Raw genomic sequence first — 23,844 nt, 5'->3', positions numbered from 1 at the left:
TTTTAGTATTGTGTGATGTCTTTCTATCATTTATCCTTAAATTCTAGAATTCAGGTCTTTATATCCCTGTTTCCTACTTATTCTTTCTCCTTCTCTTTCATACTTTTTTCTCTCTGTGTATTGTGAAGGTAACAAATCTGTTGATCTTTTCATCTCCCAGAGAATCTCATTTAGTTGGTCTGGGGTGATCCATGAGTATCAGTATTTTTATAGCACTCTCTGGGAGATTGTAATGTACACAGACCGTTAAGAACAATTGGCCTGTTTTAGGTGAGGCCTATAATTCTGGGCTTGGAATTTGTTTAGTTCTGCTCTCAGTAGTAGATTCAATCTGTCATTAGTTGATATAGGTCAAGAAAGACAATTTGGGAGGAGGAAATAGGAGTTAAAAAAGGAGAGTCAGGAGATGGTGTTCTGCTAAGAATGGTTGAGCTAGTAGGTAGGATTTTGGGGTGTGTGACATAGAGCAGATAGAGTAAAGGTAAGTTTGGTTTGATGTGAGGTTGAGGGATGATCCAGACGGTTGGAAATAAATAATGGTTTGGATAGAGGGCAGACACATAGCTGATAACAGGTACTAGGGCTGGTGAATACAGGATAAGAGCTGGCCAGTGTATCCCTTCCTCATCACTTAGACTGTGTTTCCTAAATCTCAGTTGGGCAGCTTTCATTAAAGCTGGGTCAGATGCTTAGCCAAAGAAAGTAGAAGTCTGGTCTTGCAGAGTCACTGATTTTCAACTCCTTAAATCATTAAATTGCACTTAGTTTTAAGACATTCCATTTTTATGAGCAGAACAGAGTTTTTAAGATTTCCAGTTAAGAGCTTCAGTTATTAAAGTAAAAATAATAAAATTAAAACAATCATTATCCTCTTGTGTGTTGCAACCTCTTTCACATGTTCTTGTCCCCTTTCCATGCCCCTGGGTAGCAGATGTGGCTTTATTAAAGGATCTTTGGACTCTTTATCCTCAATCCATCCTCTTTTTTCTTAATCTCTTTATAGTTTACTAGTTCTAGAGAAAACAGAAAAGGCAGAAGAGTCATGCCACAGCCTTCTTCTGCTCTCCACTTCAGCCTTTCACAATGAGAGAGCTCTTTAGCAGAATAAGGAACTAAGCCCAGGAGCCTCACTCCTGAGTTGACAGCAGAGAATGCTGAGGATACTACATTTGCGTTGCTGTTAAAATATTTCCCCTCCTTTGACTCTCAGAACCATGGGAGTTAGGTTAAACTTGTTTGTCATCACAGAATCTGATCAGTTAGTTTATTCATAGAATCTTGCCAGATTAAACTTTCTAAAACTTAGATACTTTCTATGGCACACCTCACCTTATCTGTGCAATTAAGTCCAGATTTCTTAAGCTGAAGTTAAGCATCTCTGCTTTGACTACAGGCATCTTTTCCCATCACATATTTCACACTCCAGCCAAAGCACATATTGACTGTTTTCCTACCTTATACTTCTGCTTACGTTATCTCCTCTGCCCTCAGTTTGTCTGCTTCTCAAGTCATCTCATGTCTAGATGCAAGCTATGGTTCAAGGCCTACCCAGTAGTTGTAGTAATGGTAGTAATAGCTAACCTTGAACATTAATAGCTAACCTTGAACATTAATTATATGCCTAGCACCGTGCTAAAAACTTTACAGATTATTTCATTTATCAACCCTACTGAGATGTGCATTACTACTTTCATTCTAGAGATGAGGGAGCTCAGCTTAAGGTAGTTAAGGAGCCTTCTGAAGGTCTCAGAGCTCTGAATTATGGCAGTGGGTGCATCTGAAGTCAGACAATCTGACATGAAAGTCTTCTATCTTTACCACTAAACTGTGTTAACTCTCCAGTAGAGCCTTTCCCTTCTTAAAGTATGGGTGATCACTGCCCTCTCTGAGCTACATTAGCACTTCCAATATCCTTCCAATATCCTCCAATATCCCTTCCAATATCATTTGACAAGTTCTGCATTTTTTTTAAGATTTTATTATTTGGGAGAGAGTAAGCACGTGGGGAGCAGAGGCAGGGAGAGGGAAAAGCAGACTCCCCAATGAGCAGGGACCCAGATGCAGAGCTCAATCCTAGGTCCCTGAGAACATGACCTGAGCTGAAGGCAGACACTTAACTGACTCAGCTACCCAGGTGCCCGACGAGTTCTGCCTTTCATTGTAACTACTTATGTACTTATCTGCCTTCCTTTAGTCTGGGAAGGCGAGACCCATTGTCTAATCTATGTTTGGATCTCCCATAGCAGCATACACATGGAGATTTTCTAAAATCTTAATTTTGAATAAAACTTTCAAACCTACAGAAAAGTTGTAAGAAAAATATGACTCCTGTATTCAACAATTTTTCTTTCTTTTTTTTTTTTTTTTTTGATTTTTAAAAATGTATTTATTCATGAGAGACACAGAGAGAGAGAGGCAGAGACACAGGCAGAGGGAGAAGCAGGCTCCATGCAGGGAGCCTGACGTGGGACTTGATCCTGGGTCTCCAGGATCATGCCCTGGGCCGAAGGCGGCGCTAAACCGCCGAGCCACCTGGGCTGCCCTCAGCAATTTTTCTGTATGTATTTGCTTTTTCTATATAACATTCTAATTATTACTTTTTTTTTTAACTGAACCATTTGATGGAAGATTCTCGATCTCATTACTCCTTAGCATGTCCAAAGAACAAGAGTCACTGCATTACTGTGACCAAATTCAGGAAATTTAGCATGAATAGAATACTACTATTTGCTATATAGTCCATATGTAAGTTTTCCCAATTGCCCCACTACTGTCCCTTTATAGCATTTTTTTTTCTGATCCAAGAACATATGTTATATACATCAAGTCTCTAGTCTCTTTTTTTTTTTTTTTTTTTCTAGTCTCTTTTAATCTAAAGACACCTCTTTGTCTTTCAAGACATTGACACTTTGAATGGAGACCAGTTGTAGAATACCCTGTGATTTGGGTTGGTGTGATGCTTCCATCTGAGAAAGGACCACATGCGTTTTCAGGCAGGAATACCGGATAAGGGAAATCTTGTGCATTACAGTCAGGAGGCATGTGGTGCCATTTTGCCCCGTTTTTGTTGACATTAATTTTGACCACTTGAGGTGTTCACCAGATTTCTCCAGTGTATGTTGTGATTTAATAAACTGTGAAATATGTTGAAAAGAGCCTTGAAGAGTGTTGGACCAGTGATTAAACAGGGATTCTTAGAACTGCCTGAGCAGCAGTCTGGGGCAGAGGGAAAATGTGAGGTGGAGGTAGTAGGGAGGTAGGAGGAGGAATGAATGGAGTACCCACTACCCCTTTCATCCAGAGCATCTCCACTTTTATGACTTTGATGTTTTCTTTGGGAAAAAGGTTCCATGTGAAAAAGAAACAGCAACAACAGTTAAACCCTACTGAACTAGTCCAATTTCCTCATGTTTCAGCTGAGATTCTGGGAACCATGGGGATTTTGCCTAAATGACACAGCTGGTTTGTGCTGGTGCCAGGGTAGAGTGGGGGACTTTTGAATCCTGGACCATGGCTTTTTGCTTTATCTTGCTGTTTAGTCTTTCCTGGAGCAAGGACCCTTTTGGGAACTGAGGAAACTTTGTTTGGTTCATTTCTCCTTTTAAAAAAGTGCATATCATAAATTTTGCCTTCAATATTTGGGAGTCTCAGAAATCCCTGAAGCTAATCTAATCCACAGACTCCTGCTTTCCTTTGTAATACATTTGCTTGAATTGTGTTGGTCACCTTTACCATTTTCCTTCTGTGGGTGGGTTTTAAAAAAAAGTATTTGGTGATTTGAATCATTGGATGGCTGTTTGTGCTAAGCCTCTCCCTTCATTGGCTTTTGGTAATTTGCCAGTGGGTGAGGGAGTGCATTACTCAGTATCCTCCTACCTGCATGTTGAAGACAGTCTCTCTTGGCAGGCTGCAAGATGAACAACGTTAATGTGGTATATACACCGTGGTCTAACCTGAAGAAAACAGCTGACATGGATGTGGGACAGATAGGCTTTCACAGGCAGAAGGATGTAAGTGTTGCGTACCACCAGAGGAGGTGGAGTGGAGTCCTGGGCTTTTCTGTTTCCTGCCAGCATTGCTGAAGGCTCAGCATGATGCCTGCTTTCTAAATCCCTTTCAGCTGGGTTGCTCTGGCCCCTAGAAAGCATCTCCTCTGTTCTGGGGGCAAAACCTACAATAAAGATTCAATATTGTTCCTGGCCCCCTCAAAGGTGAAAATTGTGACTGTGGAGAAGAAAGTGAATGAGATCCTGAACCGGTTGGAAAAGACCAAAATGGAGCGGTTCCCTGACCTAGCAGCAGAGAAGGAATGCAGAGACCGGGAAGAGAGGAATGAGAAAAAAGCCCAAATTCAGGAGATGAAAAGGAGAGAAAAGGAAGAGATGAAGAAGAAGCGGGAAATGGACGAACTAAGGTATGTCGGAGTTGCAGTGTTGGTGTCAACCTTGGAGGCTCCTTGCTGCTGATTTTCATCAGGGACCAGCCCATAGAAGGATATACTGGTGGAGGGTGGGATGCAGACACACACAGGGCCTGAGCAGCCTCGGAGAAGGTTGTTGTACTGATGAGTGTTGGTCAATTGACGCCCTTTGGTAGAGGCAGGGTATGAGTGCGTGTGCAGTAAAAGAGCCCATTTTATTCTTAGATAAACTGTCAGAGGTTATCTTTAGCATTCAGTTTGTAAACCTCTTCAGGAAAAGAAAAAGCGGTATATTAACGGTTTAACATTGACTAGCTATGGTATTTGAATAAGGTTGTCTTAGCTCTGAAAGCCAATGCTAGTAATTCTTAAAATCTGTTTTTAAACCCCTCCCCCTTTTGGGACTCCTGGTGGCTCAGTGGTTGAGTGTCTGCTCTTGGCTCAGGTCGTGATCCCATGGTCCTGGTATTGAGTTCCCAGTCAGACTCCCCATGGAAAGCCTGCTTCTCCCTCTGCCTGTGTCTCTGCCTTTTTCTCTGTGTCTCTCATGAATAAATAAATATTTTTTAAAATTAAAAAATAACCCCCCCTTCTTTTCAGTATTTTGAAAGTTGGAAATAATTAATGTAATGTGGCCTACCCCAATGTAACATAAAGGCACTACATTTTGAAATGATAAATAGTAGGGGTTACCTGGCTGGCTCATTCTGAGTCTTGTTGATCTCAGGGTTGTGAGTTCAATCCTCACATTGGGTGTGGAGCCTGCTTAATAAAATAAAATAAAATCTTTGAAAAATAAATACAAATAAGTAAGATAATAAATAGTAGTTAGTATACAATTTGGATCCTGAAATTCTAGGGTATGAGAATATTGACTCTGTTAGTTTTCTGTGGTTTTTATTTATAACAAATTATCACAAATTTAGTGGCTTCAGACAACATAGATTTATTATCTTATAGTTCCATCCATCCATCCATATGTTAAAAGTTCAACATGATTCTCACTGGGCTAATATCAAGGTGTCAGCAGGGCTGTGTTCCTTTCTGGAGCTTTAGGGGAGAATCTTGACTTTTCCATCTCCTAGAGGCTACCCACATCCCTTCCTCCATCTTCAAAGTCAGCAACATGGCATCTCTGAGACCCTCCCTCCATAATTGCAGTCCCATCTCTGACCACAGCTTTCTCTACTGTGGAGGACCGGTGTGATGACATTGGGCCCACCCAGACAATCCATAACCTCTCCATCTAAGATCCGCATTGCAAAGTCCCTTTTGCCAGATGAGGTAACATATTTGTGGGTTCTGGAGATGTAGACATCTCTGGGTTATTATTCTGCCCACCATAGTGAATCTGTAGTAGATGTGTTTAGTGTTATACCTAAAGGTACTCCTAGGTTTTCTTTGTCACAGAAGGAATTTAGTCCTGCAGTTTCTACTCATTGAATTTCTAGATTTTCCCACAATTCTCCATAGATAGCCATTTGTGTTAAGTATACCAAAAAGAAAGAGGAGAAGAAAATATATTGTTGTGCCTTTGCGAATAGTATAGGAACAAAATGGGCTGTCTTGCTATGTCCTGACTCCGTTTTCTTGGAATACACTGGATTATTAGATTGTTGGGTCAGAACATAGGTATTATGATGAAGTACTGGTATTTCTCAGTTATCTGCATGCGTATGCTCCCTTTGGGGGTTCTGCGAAAACGGGATAAGTGGCTTCATTTAAAATACAGTATTCGAATGGAGAACTCTGGAAATGTTATCCTGAGTTATCTGTCAACACAAGACAAACAAACTTACAGATTTGGGTTTGACCTAGATTGTGAGTCTGCTTTGTGTTGTGAGTGAAAGAAAAATTACCGACTCAGCGCAACAAGATGTGTGGAATTTTGAGCAATATGAGATTGAGAGTAACATATTCATTTTTGTTTTTTGTGTGGTGTGGGAAAAAGATTGAAAACATACCTTCTGGGCAGCCCCGGTGGTGCAGCAGTTTGGTGCCGCCTGCAGCCTGGGGCGTGATCCTGGAGACCCTGGATCGAGTCCCGCGTCAGGCTCTCTGCATGGAGCCTGCTTCTCCCTCTGCCTGTGTCTCTGCCTCTCATTCTCTCTCTGTGTCTCTATAAATAAATAAACAAAATCTTTGAAAAAAAGAAAAAGAAAACATAGCTTCTTGTGCCCTTTACAAAGCTAACAGTTTTATTTAGAAACATATGTTGGGAATATAATACCACCTAATTTACTTAAAAACTTAACAGGAAAGAATAGCTAGTATTTTGGACACTCGTCATCTGCCAAACACTGTACTGTGTTTAGCTGCATTATCTCATTTAATCCTAACAATAGTCTTATGAGACAAATATTGTTATTATTTGTATTTTCCAGAAGAGGCAGCAGCTTGACAAGCAGTTAAGTAGCTTGTGCAAAGTCACACATAGCTTAGTATGAGTCTTAAGCTCACACATGCTATTACCACTCTTCTACCTCTGCTCAGTCTTTTCAGCGTTAAAGTAAAATTTATTCCAGGGCACCTGGGTGGCTCAGTGGTTGAGCGTCTGCCTTTGACTCAGGTGGTGGTCCTGGGGTCGAGCCCCTCATTGGGCTTCCCACATGGAGGCTATCTCTCCCTCTGCCTCTGTGTGTGTGTGTGTGTGTGTGTGTGTGTGTCTCATGAATAAATAAATAAAATCTTTTTAAAAATTAAGTAAAATTTATTCCATATGAATCAAGTAATTTATAGATACAGTAATCTTCTTAAAATGCATTTTTGTTTCAAATCAAGCTGCGTACTAGTAAAATTTAGGGGATTTTGTATGTGTGATTCTATTAGTTTAAAATAAAACACAATGTTCATATCTCCCAGATTTTCTTTTGTAGTATCAAGAACACATAAAATCTTTAAATAAGCTAAGGGGGGGAAAATCTCATTGTTAATTGAATGAAATATTTGCCTCAAAAACAAATTTATCTAACCAGTCCTATTTTTTAAGCTGTCCCTAGTCCCTTGTAATTTTTCCATTTGTTTCTCAGACACAAATTTTTATCCTACATTGCTCTGGTGCATATATATCAAAAGGAAAATGTAAATGGAATAAATGGAAAAATTACTTTTTTAGTCCCATGTTTTTCTACACAGTTTTGTCCCTGCTGCTTTCTTTTTAATAAATGATCATGGATCTCAAAAAACCAAAAACAACCGATGTGTTTATTTCTGTGAGACCTGTGCCTCAACAATGACTTGCTTTTCTAAGCTCCTGGAGCTAGAAGGATGTGAGGCAGAGCTGCAGAGTGGGGAACCCATGCAGGGACAGACCAAGGACTTGCTTGTTTGCGTGCTGTGTCCTGCAACTTCTGTGAAATTCCAGCTACCAGCGCTTGCTTCTGACCTGTCTTAGAATTTGTTTTGATATATTTCTGGTGCTTTATCTATCACCTTAGTTTCTATTCTTTGACTCTCCCACCCAAGAGATCAAAGCTGGGCCTACGGAATCTTCTTATTCTCAAGTCTTTCACTTGGCTTTCTGACAATGAAAATTTCATTAACTTTCACCAGCAGTCAGTTCTTTTATTTGGACCATCTGGTAGCATATATCCACTTCAGTTGCTGCGATTGCTTAAGAAACGACTTTTGAATCTGCAGGGGATTCTGTAGAGAAGCCAAGAAGATATTCTCATCCCAGAAGTTATGCTTGCAGATGATTTCAGCAAAGAAATATTCAACAGCTTCATATCCGGGGATATCCAACTTCCCTCCAATTCTAAAACCATTATTTGCACTCTAGTCTCCTTTCTCTTCTCAAGTTTTTGAGCAAGAATGGCAATAAGCTTCTCATTTCTAATGTCTACTGTGAGAAGAAAAATGGATGGAATTGCCATTTGCCAATTGTAAAATCTCAAGTTCTTTGAGCTCTAGTTTGGACCCTCTCTTGTCAGCCCTCAGCTCAACAAGGAACAAAGCCAAGCCCACCCCTTAGAAGACGCAACTTCTGCTCAGAGGCAAAGAGCGGTAGACCTGGAGACAGAACTTCATCTTGTTCTTGCCGATGATTTACTCCTTGTTCTCAGCATGCAGGAACCATAACGATCTGTTTGACAATGTAAATAGGTCTCCGTAAAGATCATCCTTTTCGATAGGTTTTAGAAATATTTGGGTTGTTGGAAGGATGGTATATGAACACCCTCTGTTCACCATTTATTTTCTTCATTTAACCATTGTGAAAATTTCCCCTTCCTTAGACTTCGCATATTAATTCTCACTTGCCCATCTTACTCATTAGCTCCTTAACACATGCCCTGTAAGCCCAGAAACTCATGGGGTTTTGGTTTAGAGAGTCTTTGTGTAGGGTTCAGGTGTAGGGAAGAAATCTCACACATTCCTTCCTTTCCATAACCACTGCACTGTAAGGCATGCATTAAGTAAGACAAGATAACCAGAGACCCAACACAGGTTTTCAGAGTAGTCTTTTGTCTTAGGTTTGACCTTTCTTGCAGAACAAGAGAAGCAGAAGGGCTTTTGCTGAGTCTACATTTGGTTTGAGAGAGCAGGCATTTGGAGAAATCTTTTAGGCAGGTTACCCACAAGTCTCCCAACAGACACCATTTATTGGCAGGTGCTAGGGAAAAGCATCCCTGACTCCCTTCGGTGTGTTCTAACCCTGTTGTTTCATCTCAGTGGAATGCATTGGGTTGGATCCAAATGAAAGCTCACCTGCTGTAGGTCAATCTTGTATTTATTTATTTGGGCTCTGTGGTATCGTGTAATAAGCACCAACATCAAAATCAAGCTCTTCCAACATGTGGGTATTTAAACCAGAAGAAATAATAGAGAAGGGCAGTTAATAGAGGATAAGTAAATAACAGATCAGAAAAGAAAAAGGTGGGGACTGTGGCTACCTGAGATAGAGATATTTAAAAATTGGGAGTCTGAGAGGTCGGAATTTGAACCCAAGACTCAGGTGATGGAAGTCAAGACAAGGACAAGACCCAGGTAAAATGGCAAGTCACAACTGAATGTATCATCAGTTTGAACAGTAACATGAGCTTGATTTGGGGGCAAAGATTACTTTAGCAAGATTGTTAATGTGTGAATAGTTAGAAGATTTGAAGCTAGGTTGGGTTGAGGCCATGGGCAGGGGAAAAGAGTGATTCCTGGGTTTCTGGTGTGTGAGCAGGAATGGATGGTGGCACCATTCTTTGAGTTGAGGGAATACTGGGAAAGAACCAAACTGCTTTTGGACCATGAGTTGTGAGGGGATATATGAATCTGAAAATATCTTGAGGTATCCAAAAAACATCAGATAGGCAGTTGGATGTATGAGACAGGTCACTCAGAGGAAAAGTGTGACCTAACAAAGGCTAAATCTAAATCTGTATGTTGCTTTCATTGAAGTGAGCACTCAGACCTAGTGGTTCTTGAACATGGCTTGTGGATGCCTATCTTCACTAGGCAGTTTTAAAATGCAGCCAGGATTGAGGTTCCCTGCTCTATCCACTTTGTGCTCAGTATGCCTCTTTTCTTTTGCTCATGCAGCTTGTCGATCTTACCTGTGTATTTCTTATAGATACCACCTCCTCTGACAAGCATCGCCTAATCTCTCCCAGAGAGATGTCTCCCAGATGGTTGTCTCTAAATGGGACAGTTCTCCTTCCTTCTCCTCAGTTTTCCGTTTCGTATTCTCTACTTGGTAAAATGGCAGTTCGTATTCTCTACTTGGATGTCCTGCCATTACTTCATATGCGACATGCCCCAACCCAAGCGTACCTGCTTTACAACACCTTCCCATTTCTCTCAACTGTAGCATTACTTCCTTCAAACCACCCAAGCTAGAAACCTTGATATCCTCGTCAATTCCTCTCAGATTTATCCCTTCTTACCAGGACAGCTGTTAACAGCATGGATTCCTGCCCTCCGCTGGGGACATTGCGGCGGACTGAGGCATGTTGGCAGGAGTGTGAGCTGCTCAAGAGTCCGTTGGTGGGTTCAGACGCTAGCTTCTCCCCCTAGTTAGCTGGGAGACCTTGGACAACTTCCCTGACTGCCTCTTGTGTCTTCAGTAGGCCGGATACTGTCCCTCACCTTATAAGGCAGTTGCCTGATTAGCAGTAATTTATGAAGTATATAGAACAGGTCCTAGCAAATAAAGGATATTTGTTAAATGGTAGGTACTATTATTATTAACTTCTCTCCTTGCCTTAATTTCCTTTCTCTCTCCCTTCTGATACAGTTTATTCTTTTTTGTTTTTTTATTTTTTTTATTATTATTTATTTATTTGATAGCACAAGCAGGTAGAGTGGCAGGCAGAGGGAAAGGGAGAAGAAGCAGGCTCTCCACTGAGCAGAGAGCTTAACATGGGGCTCAATCCCAGGACCCCAGGATCATGACCTAAGCCAAAGGCAGATGCTTAACCAACTGAGCCACCCAGGCGCCCCAAGATTATTCTTTTTAAAACACTGGTGTTATGGGATCACTTTCCTGTGTCTCTGTGTTTTGTTTTGTTTTGTTTTTTAAGATTTTATTTATTTATTTATGAGAGACACAGAGAAAGAGGTAAAGACACAGGCAGAGGGAGAAACAAGCTCCCCGCAGGGAGCCCAATGTGGAACTTAATCCCGGAATTCCAGGATCACACCCTGAGCCAAAGGCAGTCTCTCAACCACTGACCGACCCTTGTGTCCCTCTGTGTGTTTTTAGTTGAATTTTTTGCATGGTTATGGTTGAATAGGTCCTATCTCCCCTACTGGTAGGCTCTTTGAGGCTATGCTCTGTCTTATTCATCATTTTCTGTTTTCTTCCCATCTTTCCTTCACCCAGGCTTAGCACGGGGCTTTACACATCATAGATATTCAGTAAATACTTCTTAAATCTCATGTGTCTCTCCTCTACTCCCATCTTATGTTGTGACTTCTTGCCAATTGTCTTAACTCACACATAGGACAGCATAATTGGGCCCCACATATCCAGACAAATTTCTCAGTACTTTGCCTTCAGATTCTTGAATTGATTTGAGACATAATTACAAATACTGTCTCTTTGTCTTCACTCCTACCATTCTCTGGATGTGTCTCTGCCATCATTCAATCATCCTCCACACTGGTTAGGCTCCCTTTGGGTGCTGACTCATCTCCTCATGAGTTCCTGTAGCCTCTACATTCTGGGCAGTCTGCCCCAGCTAGGAATCCTCTCTGCTCTTGACCATAGATGGGTTGCCTCATCTGAATAATGTCACCTACCTCACGGTACTGTGGAAGTGACATGAAATGAGTATGAGCAAGCACTTTGTAGACTATCACATGTAGTGCACATCTTATTTACTGTTCGTAGATATCTACCCTTTTTTTGTTGCAATCTTCTTGAGGCGGGGATCGTATTTTCCTCCAAAAGACCCTCAACAGTGCTGGATTCATGGCACATGTTCACGAAATACTTCTGGCTGGACAGCCTTATTTTATTAATTTAGTTATTTTTAGAGAGGGGGTGGAAGGGCAGCGGAATTTGGGGGGGTGGAATCTTAAGCAGGCTCTATGCCTAGCACAGAGCCCAACGCAGGGCTCAATCTCATGACCCTGAGATCGTGATCTGGGCCAAAATCAAGAGTCAGACACTTAACCGACTGAGCCACCCAGGCACCTCTGGATAAACAATGTAAATGTTTTTTTCTTCTAGGAGCTATTCATCATTGATGAAAGTTGAGAACATGTCTTCAAATCAGGTATGTTCATGTTATTTGCTTCAGTGTTGTGCTGTGAAATAATTAAGAGTTTTTAATAATTGGGTGACTAGTCAATACTGATTCACATGTTGCTGATGGCTTGGCGTGATTTGGCAACCATCAAACATTCAAGTGGATTCTATTAGGCACCATCCCTCCTTCCCTGAGGACTTCTCACGTGTTTTTAAGTAGGTCATCTCATGGAAAAAGACTGTTGGAATTTGTTGTGGAGTGCGGGTCTGTTCCAGCACTTTCCTGAACCTTATTTCCCTTTTTCTAGTTGCTACATGCAGAAATGCCCTTATTAATACTCTATATTAATGTGACTGTAAATTCTGTATTATAACAACCGAAAACAAAATTGTCACCTTTAATTAAAAGATAAAATCAAAATATTAACCCCAAGATCTTACCTGCAGCCTAAGTGATAGCATTGATTTCATGCTTTTCAGGACCTCCGATAAGGAGACATGGAGCTCCATATTAGAGTACTGAAAGAATTTTCTTAGCATCAGCATCTAATAATTTTATTGGAACTATGTCAGGGACTTACTGTCCCAGAGTACTATCTTCTGAAAATCTATTTTGAAGTGGATGGCGCACAATTTAGCTATTACTTAACAAGCTGCAGAAAATTGAAACTGGGTGGATATGTTTGCTGTTACTTTGCATGTAGCATAGTTTATAAATACAGTTGACCCTTGAACAACCCAGGGGTTTGGGCATCAACCCCCTCTACACAGTTGAAAATCTGGATATAACTTTTGACTTCCCCAGAACTTTAACTACTATTGACCAGAAGCCTTACCTGTAACGTAAACAGTCAGTTGACACATATTTTGTATGTTATGTGTACTATGTACCATATTCATGCAATCTGGTCAGCTTAGAGAAAAGACCATAAAATCATAGGGAAGAGAAAATACATTTAGAGCCCCAAATCGTATTTATTGAAAAAGCTGTGTGAGTAGTAGACCCATGTGGTTCAAACACATGTTGTTCAGGAGTCAACTCTATACACTTCAGATCTGTGTTGTTCAGGATACTCGCCTCTACTTACATGTGGTCATTTAAATGTAATTAAAATTTGATTTCCTTTAAAAACTCAGTTTCTCAGTCATACTAGCCACTTGTGGTCCAGTGGTTGCCATATTGGTCAGTGCAGAAATTGAACATTTCCACCATCACAGAAAATAGCATTAAACATTACTGCCTTAGATGCTTAGAAATAATTAACAGAATTTAAGATCTCTTAAAGGTCATTTAGTCAAACCCCATAGGGTAATTCATCACTTGGGGTTGTTAGTAGGATTTTACCTTGTTCATAAGAACAATATTCTTATTCCTATCTCTGAATTTATGAGGCTCCTTTGTCAGAGTCAGAGATGTAGCTTTGTAATTTATTCCTGAAAAATTCAGGAATAGCATTATATAATTAAATACAGCCTTGAATTTGAAGGGTAGAGTCCTAAGCTGTCGTTTATTAAGTAGATAAGCCTGAGAAAGTTCTTTAACCTCTCTGAGGGATTATTCATCAGCAGTGGAAGGGGGACCTGTTACTTCCTGGGTCTGTGCTAAAATGTAAACAAAGGTGTATATGTGAAAGTTATCTCTGAATAGAAACGGTCATTGTTATTTCTTATCACTATAGTCTTTAGTTGCTGTTTTTGGGACAGAGTTTCAGGATTAATGATGATATGTATTTAATCCCTTCTGAAAACTACTCTTAGATTTCTTGGAACTCTTAAAATAGCTTCACAGTGAAGCAGAATTCTTTAACATACCCTCAGTCTAATGTCTTTGTTGTGGGTTATTGTTGCTTATCAGAATTTTCTTTTATTTAGAGGCTATTTTCCAGCAGAAATCTGGCACCTGTATTATGTTAATCTGAGGCATATTCATTTCCATCATTGTGGATTTTAAAAATATGGACATTCTGGAATTAATATAGATGCACATATATATGTACACACACACATGTTCTGTATACACATTAATACATGATCTCATTAGCGACAGATGTTAAAAGCTCTAGGGTTAGCAAGTCAGTTTTGTAGACCAAAGGATTACTAACTCTTACCTTTCCTCTCTCCTGAGCTTCAGGTTTCAATCAGATTCACATTTCCAAGAAAGTCTTCCATTGGGTGTTTTTACTCTTTCTCGCAATGGAAGGACTCTTAACAGCTTTCCCCCATACTTCAAAAGGATAGGTCTATAGGTCTTTTTTTTTTTTTAAGATTTTATTTATTCATGAGAGACACAGAGAGGGGATGGGGCAGAGACACAGGCAGAGGGAGAAGCAGGCTCTATGCAGGGAACCTGATATGGGACTCAATCTTGGGACTCTAGTATCACACCCTGGGCCAAAGACAAGCGCCAAACCGCTGAGCCACCCAGGCATCCCCAAAAGGATAGGTCTTAATTCTCCTTGTAACCATCTTCTGTTTAGGGGATACAGACCTTATTCAGTTTGCCTCCATGATCGCTTGATCTTCAGATGCAGCTTTGTGTTTATGTAAGGTAGGACTTGAGTTTTAATTTGGCTTATATAAAATCATCAGGAAAAATGTGAATCTTCCACTCTGAAGTTGATTTTAATTTTGAGCTTTTGTTCTCCTATTTAGAATAATCCTCTTCAGTCGGTAACTTCTTCCTAATCTTTCTAAATTTGGTATTAGTGAATAGTTCCTTTCAATTCAGTTTTATTTGCTAATCACTTTATAGGTGGATGACAGGAAGCTTGTCTTGCTATATTGAAAAACATATTGACTCTTAAAGTAAAGGGGACCTAAATGTAAAAATTGTCCAAATAGAGGCACCTGGGTGGCTCAGTTGGTTAAACTTGGGATTTCAGCTCAGGTCGTGATCTCAGTGTCATGGAATCAAGGCCCGTGTCCATGCTGGAGCCTGCTTGGGATTCTCTCTCTCCCTCTGCCCTTCCCTACTCCCTGTTCTCACACATGCTCTCTCTTTCTTAACAACAACAAAAAAAAGGAGTTCACATTAAGTCTTGAATCTCCAATGTATACTTAAAAGATACCATAATCTCCATTACCAGCAGACACGTGGGACAGACACTGCAAATCTGACTCACAGAGCCTAGGGAGTGACACCCTTTCATTGTCACCAACCCAAATTATCTTAAGAGTGTTTTTCCCAATGTTTGGGATCTAATACTTACCTGCCATGCTAGATGGTGACTCTTTGAACATCTTTAATGCTAGGATTTCTGCTTAGGACTGACTCTAGGACAGTCACAGTTCCGGTTCTTGTATAGAACACCAACATTAGTTCGCTCTTCATACAACTATCAAAAGCATTTTTACTGTGGCCTCAGTTCGTTGTGCTCATTGAAGGGAACTGGAGATCACACCAGACTTCAGAAACCATCGTTTCCTGCCTATATTTCTGTCTTTACTAAGAGCTATTAAGAAGGAGCAGAGTGTATACATCTGGAACCCTGAGCCTTCTCCCCTTCTCTAACAGCTCAGGTATCAGGCCATGGGTAAGAGAAGCTACAGCAAGGGATAAGTTCAGGTGGTGACATTTGCAAGCAAATGTCCCAGACTTAGATACTTAGTGAATGTTGGCATCCAGAGCAGTTTTTTCAGGGTGTGCAATAGCTCATAAAGGAGTCTGGGGCTCTACTCTTGTCCTTGGTCTTTAGGACTTGTCTCTAAGCCACACAGTAAAATCAGTGCCTTTATACTGATTATATATATCAGTGTGTGTGTGTGTGTGTGTGTGTGTGTGTGTGTGTGTGTGTGTGTAACGTGTATATATATATCAGTATACATATATGATATATATATACACATATCATCACATAAGATTTTTTAATTAAACTTGTCAGGCCACCTAACTTGGTAGTAGCCTATGGCTTCCTAATCACTTTTTCTATTAAAAAAAAAAAAAAAGGAAAGAAAAGAAATATCCATCTTGTGACAACCTTGAGGCTCAAAATAATGGAATTCAGGTCAAAAATGTGTTAGCCTATTGGCAGCATTGGTGGCATAAGGATATGAGGCAGGATCTGCTTGGATTCATATTTTGGTATGTTTGTTGAAGGAGCAATCCGTTTTCTTTGTGTCACACTTATTACGTCCTATCCTAGGCCAGGTGAACCTTTACTTCATAATTTGGAAACCGTTGGGCACTTGTTGCTATATGTAATTCAGGCCATGTTAAGACACCGTAGAAATTCAACACCTACTTTAAGATAGAGAAGTGGTGAGTGCATGTAATGATTTTACTTTCTGAACTCTGCAGTTACGCATAAGGAAGCTTGTTACTTAATAATTGTGTACATTTTAAAAATTGAGTTATTTATTTTGAAAGCTTTTACAGTTTCACCTTTTTGTTTTCTACAGGATGGCAATGACTCTGATGAATTCATGTGAATGGAGGAAAGGACCTTTGAAAGATGTGAATTACAGGACAGTTTCAGATGGTCTGATTTCACCTGTATTCAGAGATACAAAAAAACAACTAAAATTCTACCTTCATTCTGCACAAATACTACCAACGTTGGAGTTAAAAAAAAAAAAAAAGTGTTCCCTTTTTTGCTGACAGAAAAGGATCAGATATTTATAATATATTTGGACTTGAAAACAGCATATAACTTTAGGAAAGTGAAAATATTTTTGCTGAAACATGTCTTGGTACCTCATGAAAGTTGGCTGCCCCTGTTCCTGGGATAGACTTTAGAACAAACCAGCTCTGCAAAGTATTTGTTCCTGTGATCTGTCCCTGAAAACAGATGTCTTGAAAAACTTTTCATATTTCTTAAAATAGCTTCACTTCTGTTAAGAAGAATGTATCAGTGAGCAATATATGCAAACGTTGCCCTCAACCCTCATTTCCTGACTAGAACAAAAATGCTTATGGGTTTTGATGGTGATAGTGATATTTTCAGAAGATTGCTGGCTTCAGCATTCTCGTCCCATTGTGCCGTGTGAGTCTCTTTGCAGAGTTGTCCGCGGCTCTCATTTTGTCCTGGCTTCTGTCTTGCACATCCGTTCTCTGAGCGAGGGCCTCCCCCTAGGTCCCATCATGCTTAGAGAAGTAGTCCACATTAATCAAAGTTGAGCATGTGGCAGTGTTTACCTGAGCACCTAGTAACCCAAGCCACATACGTACAACTTCAGGCTCCAGAGCCATGTCTCAGCACCAAGTGAAGATATGGGGAAGAATGATCTGAATCATTTTCAGAATGTGTAAGTTACCTGATTTTTGCCTTGGGATGCAGCAGAAAGCAAAAGTCCCACATTGGGGTTATACTTTTAGAAAGAATGAGGCATTTTACGAGCCAACAAATTAACTTGTTTATTTACCTTGAAATAATATTTACTTTGAGTTGTATCTCCAGAGTTCAGATTTCTCAGTTGTAGGTCCAGTAATGTAATAGGTAACAGGACTCCTCATCTGAACCACCTGCTCTCCAGGGGGATTCTGAATAGAAGGTGTATTTTTATTGCAATCCCTGTAGGAAGAGATAAAACAAAACATGAAAGGGGAAGAAGAAAAGCCTGCAGGTCAGGAGGCATACAAATTCATATTTTAACCACACCCAGAACTCTACACAACCTTTTTATTCTTAACTGTATTCTAGCCCAGCAAAAGTTATCCTTCTCCAACAAATACTCTACCTGTAAGAGCACTTTGGAACTGTGGGTAAAACTAAAGACTTCAGTGTTTCTATTTATCCCAAGTTGGTGTGTGAGGTTGAACTGGAAAATTGCCCTGAGGCATACCTCAGCCAGATTTTGAGAGGGGGGGTATGGGAGATGACTCCAGAAATTAGTGATTGTGTGTATGTGTGTGTGTGTGTGTGTCTGTGTCTAATAACATTCAGCCTGGAGTTCCGTGATTTTAGAAATGTAAAAATAAAGAATCATTTTCTATTTGGAAGGACATTAATATATGAACTCTTAGAATTTGCTCTTTATCCCCATCCCCACACTGGTTCTGGGGTGATCTGGCTGTAAAAAATCCTCATCCATCTTAGGCTCAGCATGGCAGCTTCTAGAGGCTATCCTCTATCTCCCTCACTGCCACATGTGTCTCTCCCTCAGATGCCCATGGGGTCCGAGTGGATGACCTTTCCCAAACCCTCTCTGGATTGAGTGGAAACGCACATGGCCCCTGCCCGCCACGAGAGGCACATCTTACACTGTGGCAAACATCTAGAACGGGGATCTTGGCTCTGGCATCACCTGTGTCCCCTCAGCCTGCCACTGCTGCTGAAGGACTCCCCTGTACCATGCCCCACCCCCCCTGCCATGACAGCAGATACGGTTAGAGCTTTTGAAATAGATGACTGTTTTTAGTGTAGTGTGAGAGATCCTGGGGTCCAAATGTTAAACATATCCTAATTATCACCTCACACTGGTTTAAAATGTCAGAGCCTCTCCTCTGCATTCTCTTAGTTGAATTCCTAGCTCTCAAGCTTCCTGAGTGGCTCTGTGTATTGGGCAGTCTTTTCCCCAGCACCCATGTTCCCAAAAAAAAGAAAAGCAAGGACCTGTTCTCTTGGTGTTGGTTCCGTACAGGGCGTTACAGGTCACACTGTTGGCCCTAAAGCCATCTTTCTTCCTAGTGGCCTGTTAACTGTACTTCCTATAGGAAAATTCCTAATCATTATTTTGATGAGCTGTGCCCTTGATCAGATCCATGGGTCTGAGGGTGTCTCTTTTTAACTGTGTCTCATTTCCCCACTCAGATCTGCAGGCTGCGGGTGAGGTTCACATTATCATTTAATTTGTTAAACAAAGTCGACTCTGTTTTACTCTTAACAGCTGTAGAATCCATTTCTTATCAGCCTTTGTTGATCTGGGGTCAAGATCTTGGGCCGAAGGAGATCAGACACAGTGCTGGTGCTGAAACGCATATGGGGAAGCTTACTTACCAAAGTACGGAAGGTTTTGTTTGACATTAGCAGAATAGGCAACAAACTTTAGCTGAAGGCAGTAGCTCTTGTTTATTTTTGTTGTTTTATATTTAACTCTTTCTCCTAGCACAGCTTTTGCTGAGCCTTTTAACTGTTCAGAGCCACGGGTTGCCCCACTCAGAAAGGAAGGTGTCAGGTGTACAAAGGGCAGGAGTAGGAAGACATCAGCTCTAGCTTCCAGCTGTGGACCAGAGCCCTCCCCTGGACCCCCCACCTTCGCCTCTGAGAGGCAAAGCCCTTGGTCTCTGGGCTAGAATAGATTCTAGGGGAAACTGCACAGGACAGGGAAATAGAACACCCTTCTAGTGATATTGAAGCCTGCCTTTTCTCTGTTTGATTTCAAATACGGCATTGTGAACGACAAATCCCATGCTCAGAATGATCATGGTCAAGTGAGTGGGCAACCTTTGATTTTAAAGAAGCCTATAAACAAACTATAATATAATCGGAAGTGTAAAATTAGAAACTGAAATTCCAAGCTACATTTCCTCTCAACCCCTCTAACTGCAATAAGTATGGCAGCTCAGAAATGAGGACACCACTGCCAGCGCCCAAGCAGGCTCCCATTCCACTTTCACTTAGACCTCTTCTCTGCTCGGCACCCGTGGGCCCAGCACGGGGCAGGAGGCTTTATGTGCACTCTTGTATTTCACGAACGAGAAGATGCCAACTACATATCCATCACATCCGGGATGAGCAATATGTAAAATACAATAAAAGCTTTTAGTTTGAGTAGAACCAAGTGTGTGTGTGTGATTTTACTTTTCACTTTGCTTCCCCAAGCCTCTGCCTCACTGATGGGATGTGCATACTTCTTTTAGATGAGTAGGAAGAAGGAGGTTGGTGGCTGCCTGAAATGACGCCCTCTAAATGGTCAGGTTTGCTTCTTAGCAGGAGGAAAGGAATACATCAGGGTGAAGGGAAGATTGCCCAGGAGTTCCAGGAAGAGAAGCAAAGAGCCTGGAGCTCAAGGGCCAGGATTGAGCACTGGTATTTGAAATTTACCACTTGATACCCTGCCTTCGAATTCCTAGGGGTCTGCTGAGATTTTAACCAGGATGAGGCTACATATGTGAAGACTTGCTGGGATGGTATCTTTCTTTTTTTTTTTTTTTTTAAGATTTTGTTTATTTGAGAGAGAAAGCACAAGTCGGGGAGCGGCAGAGGGAGAAGTAGACTCCTCACTGAGCAGGAAGCTTGTGGTGGGGCTCCATCCCAGGACCCTGAGATCATAACCTGAGCTGAAGTCCCAAGTTGAACCAACTGAGCCACCCAGGCGCCCTGAAATGGTACCCGTAAAGAATGTAGTGGCTTTGGACCAGTGTTCTTTACAGATTCACCCTTTCCGTGCTGGTGCTTGTTCTGTGCCTGAGTGCATCTGCAGGGAGAGGTCCTGGGGTAGAGGGAGCTGCAGAAACAGTCAAGTGTCGCTCTCAACTGCAAAAGCATATATGAATTCTTTTTTTTTAAAGATTTTATTTATTCATGATGGAGAGAGGGAGAGGCAGGCTCCGTGCTGGGAGCCCAACGTGGGACTCGATCCCGGGACTCCAGGACCGCGCCCTGGGCCAAAGGCAGGCGCTAAACCGCTGAGCCACCCAGGGATCCTGCATATATGAATTCTTAAATGATTATTAGAAGACATTTGAGTCCTATTTCTCACTAGTCGGGGCAATGCTTACTTTTGGTTGTAACTGCCTCAGCTATGAAAGTTCCTGGATTTCTATTTCTGAGTAAATTAACTGATACGGGGAATATAGGTTGAAACCAGAATTCTTACACCCAAACTGTAGAGATACGTGCATATACTTGGTGGACTCGGGAGTCCACTGAAAATACAAATACCCATCTGACACCATACGGTAACTGCAGTTTATAATTAAAATAGATTTAACCTCTTTTTCTGGCTCACGTTGATTGCTTCATTCTTTCTGATTTCACAGTATCACTTACTTGAGGAACTTCCCACCTTAGTGGTTGTGACTGTAGTTCTGCCCCGGAGCCAGATGAAATAAGAAACTTCTCTGCTGCTGGCAGGCACCGACTGGCACTGACCTGGCATTTTCTGCCTTTGTCTGTCGATAGCCAAGGAATGGAGGCCAAGGGAAATGAAGGCTCACCCTTCCTATCTTATGTTTACTTGTTTCCAAACTGGTGAGTGGGTGTCGATATTTAAGGCTGAAAAAAAAAATCTCCTAGGTCAGTATGCGTTTTCATTCCCACATCAACCCCATCCTGTAACCACTGCAGTAAAAATATAAGACTAATGGCCTGACATTTCACATCCTGCCTGGCTGAGGCCTTAGGCGCCCGCTCTCCTGCTGGTATTTTGGGTTCTGCTTCTGCAGTCTGCCTTGCATAGAACAAGCTAACCTTTGCTTCTGATTCCTGGGATCTGTTCGGAGAATAGGATCTTTCAGCCACTCAAGGCTGGTCCGTTAGTCTTGAACCTTTCTAGCTCCTCGGCCAAATCCAGGGTCAGCAGGTCTAAACCACAGACTGAAAAAGGTCAAGAGAAAAATATTGTTAGAGGCAGTGCCCCTTACCCAGCTCAGTCTTCCCAGAATTTTCTTCTGTGGTGAAGCCCTCAGCTTTGCTCTGTCCCTTTAAGACTTGACTTTTTCTTTTATATCGTTAATGTCCTCAGTATTGGTGAGACGTATGTAACTTAGCCAAAACTAGAATTGCTTTAAGAAGAGACTTTGGAGGGACCCATGGATGGCTCAGCAGTTTAGTGTCTCCCTTCGGCCCGGGGCGTGATCCTGGAGTCCCTGGAGCAAGTCCCACATGGGGCTCCCAGCGTGGAGCCTGCTTCTCCCTCTGCCTGTTTCTCTGCCTCTGTGTGTGTGTGTGTGTGTCTCATGAATAAATAAATAAAATCTTTTTTTAAAAAAAGTTAAAAAAAAAAAAAGTCTTGGAGCTCTTCTAGTTCATTTTCCCTTCATTCATAAGCCAGTTCAAAACTCCACTCCTCGGGGCAACTCCCTGCTTGGCCTCACCTGCCAGTATCCACTTGGATTTGGCCCTGGAGTGCTCAGCGTTACCCTCTCTGTTTGCTCTGGTAACTCAGGTTGCACTGGAGCTGCAATCAGGGGATGCCCTGACCCCACTTCCCTCAGCCTGGAAGGCACCCCAGCCTGAGAGCTGGGCCTGGACTTTTATCTTCACTGCCTCCAACATCCTGTGTGACCTCGGGTGGCTTAATCAACCTCTCCAAAATCCTGTTTCTTCTGGCAGGGTTTCTAAGCTCCACTGTTCCTTCATCCCTGCCCTATGGCCCCTGGGAAGAGGACTGTATAGAGTTAGCAGCTTGGGCCTGGACAGCATGTTCAAGGTATAACCAGTAGGGAATGACTCCCAGTACTTCATTATCTCCCCTCCCTCTGTCCAAGTGAAAGCGACATTCACATCCAGGAGGCTGTCGCCCTGGACTGAGATCGTGCACCACTATGACTTTGACCTCTTTGCCAGTGAGAGTGCCTGACCATGTTGGTTATGCCAAAGGGGAGATCACCTACATCAATGAGTACAGCAACCGGCCCATCTTCAGCCAGCCACTATACGTTGGCTTATGTGAGGATGTCACTGTGGGGACCCCTGTGCTGACAGTTCTGCTCCAGACCTCACATGAAACTGTGTGGGCCCTCCTCTCCTTGCCTTTGCTGTCTGCTGGTCTATCCACCTCACTTCTGAGAGGCTTCATTTCCTCATATGCAAAATGGGCGTGAGACTTCCCAAAGTTGCTGTCAAGAGGTGTGAATGTTGGATGTGAAAGCATCCCCTGAGCAACCCCACCCACCATCGTGTCCCAGCCTCTCCAAAGGTGCTTCCGGAGCTCCTAGCAAGTGGCAAGTTTTGTGGCTTCTCCCACCACCCTGCCAGGCCTGGTCTTTGCTGCCCCTGCCTTTTTCCCAGGGTCAGCCTGGTCTTTCTACTGCCTTTGCTGCAGGAGGGGCTGAAGTTATGGCTCTCTGCTCAGACACTGTGAAATTCCTTCTCCCTGGCCTTCTCTGGGATGTTATTAAAATGTTTCAATTTGGTCACAGAGAAAGCTTTATGGGTGCCCATAGTTAGAAAATATTTCCTTTTTCAATAAGAAAGGGGAAGGTGGTCCATATTCCTGTTCCCTTACCCCCAAAGTGAGGCTCTGCTTGGTCCCTCTTCTGCCATGGTGAAAACCATTATCCACCATGTTTAAAACCAGTTAATGATTGAAGATTTGTAATAGAGTAAAACTTTGGTGAACAGGACAACATGGTGATTACCTGGACTTTTTCTTCCTCGCTTTTCAGACAACTGCTCATATAGCAGGGATTAAGAAAGTACAGGAAACTCAAACCCTCCCTCACTTCAGCTTGCCCACTCTTGCCTCCAGGCGCTGTGAATGATCTCCACTGGAGAAGGGCCCCTCACCCCCCAGGATCTCCTAGGATTCTGAGTTGGGAAGAATGTTTAAAATGTTTTTACTCAGGGACACCTGGGTGGCTCAGCAGTTGAGCGTCTGCCTTCGGCCCAGGGCGTGATCCCAGGGTCCAGGGATCAAGTCCCACATCGGGCTCCCAGCATGGAGCCTGTTTCTCCTCCCTCTGCCTCCCATGAATAAATAAATAAAATATTTTTTAAAATGTTTGCACTTCTATGAATTAGGTACACAGGGTTCAGAATTCAAAAGGTGTAAAAGGGCAGAGGGCAGAGATTTTTTTAGGTCAATGAAAATGCTCTGTATGATACTGTAGAGTGGACACACGTCAGTATACATTTGTCCA

At 42.0% G+C, this 23,844-nt stretch overlaps 1 protein-coding gene across 2 annotated transcripts in view; it reads left to right on the top strand.

Moving 5' to 3' along the window:
• Positions 1–18,044, top strand: part of CCDC25 (coiled-coil domain containing 25) — a 38,728-nt gene extending 20,684 nt beyond the window's left edge. For both annotated transcript variants that reach the window (XM_041766877.1, XM_041766878.1), the window contains exons 6-9: positions 3,907–4,010; positions 4,212–4,414; positions 12,084–12,129; positions 16,500–18,044. In XM_041766877.1, coding sequence (XP_041622811.1) covers positions 3,907–4,010; positions 4,212–4,414; positions 12,084–12,129; positions 16,500–16,529 — 383 coding nt within the window. In that variant the 3' untranslated portion in view covers positions 16,530–18,044. The remainder of the gene's footprint in view (positions 1–3,906; positions 4,011–4,211; positions 4,415–12,083; positions 12,130–16,499) is intronic.
• The last annotated feature ends 5,800 nt before the right edge of the window (positions 18,045–23,844 follow it).

Source organism: Vulpes lagopus, chromosome 8 (genome assembly GCF_018345385.1).
Source record: "Vulpes lagopus strain Blue_001 chromosome 8, ASM1834538v1, whole genome shotgun sequence".
NCBI classification, from domain to species: domain Eukaryota; kingdom Metazoa; phylum Chordata; class Mammalia; order Carnivora; family Canidae; genus Vulpes; species Vulpes lagopus.
The sequence above is the reverse complement of the archived record's forward strand: the minus strand, read 5'-3'. Positions and strand labels throughout refer to the sequence as shown.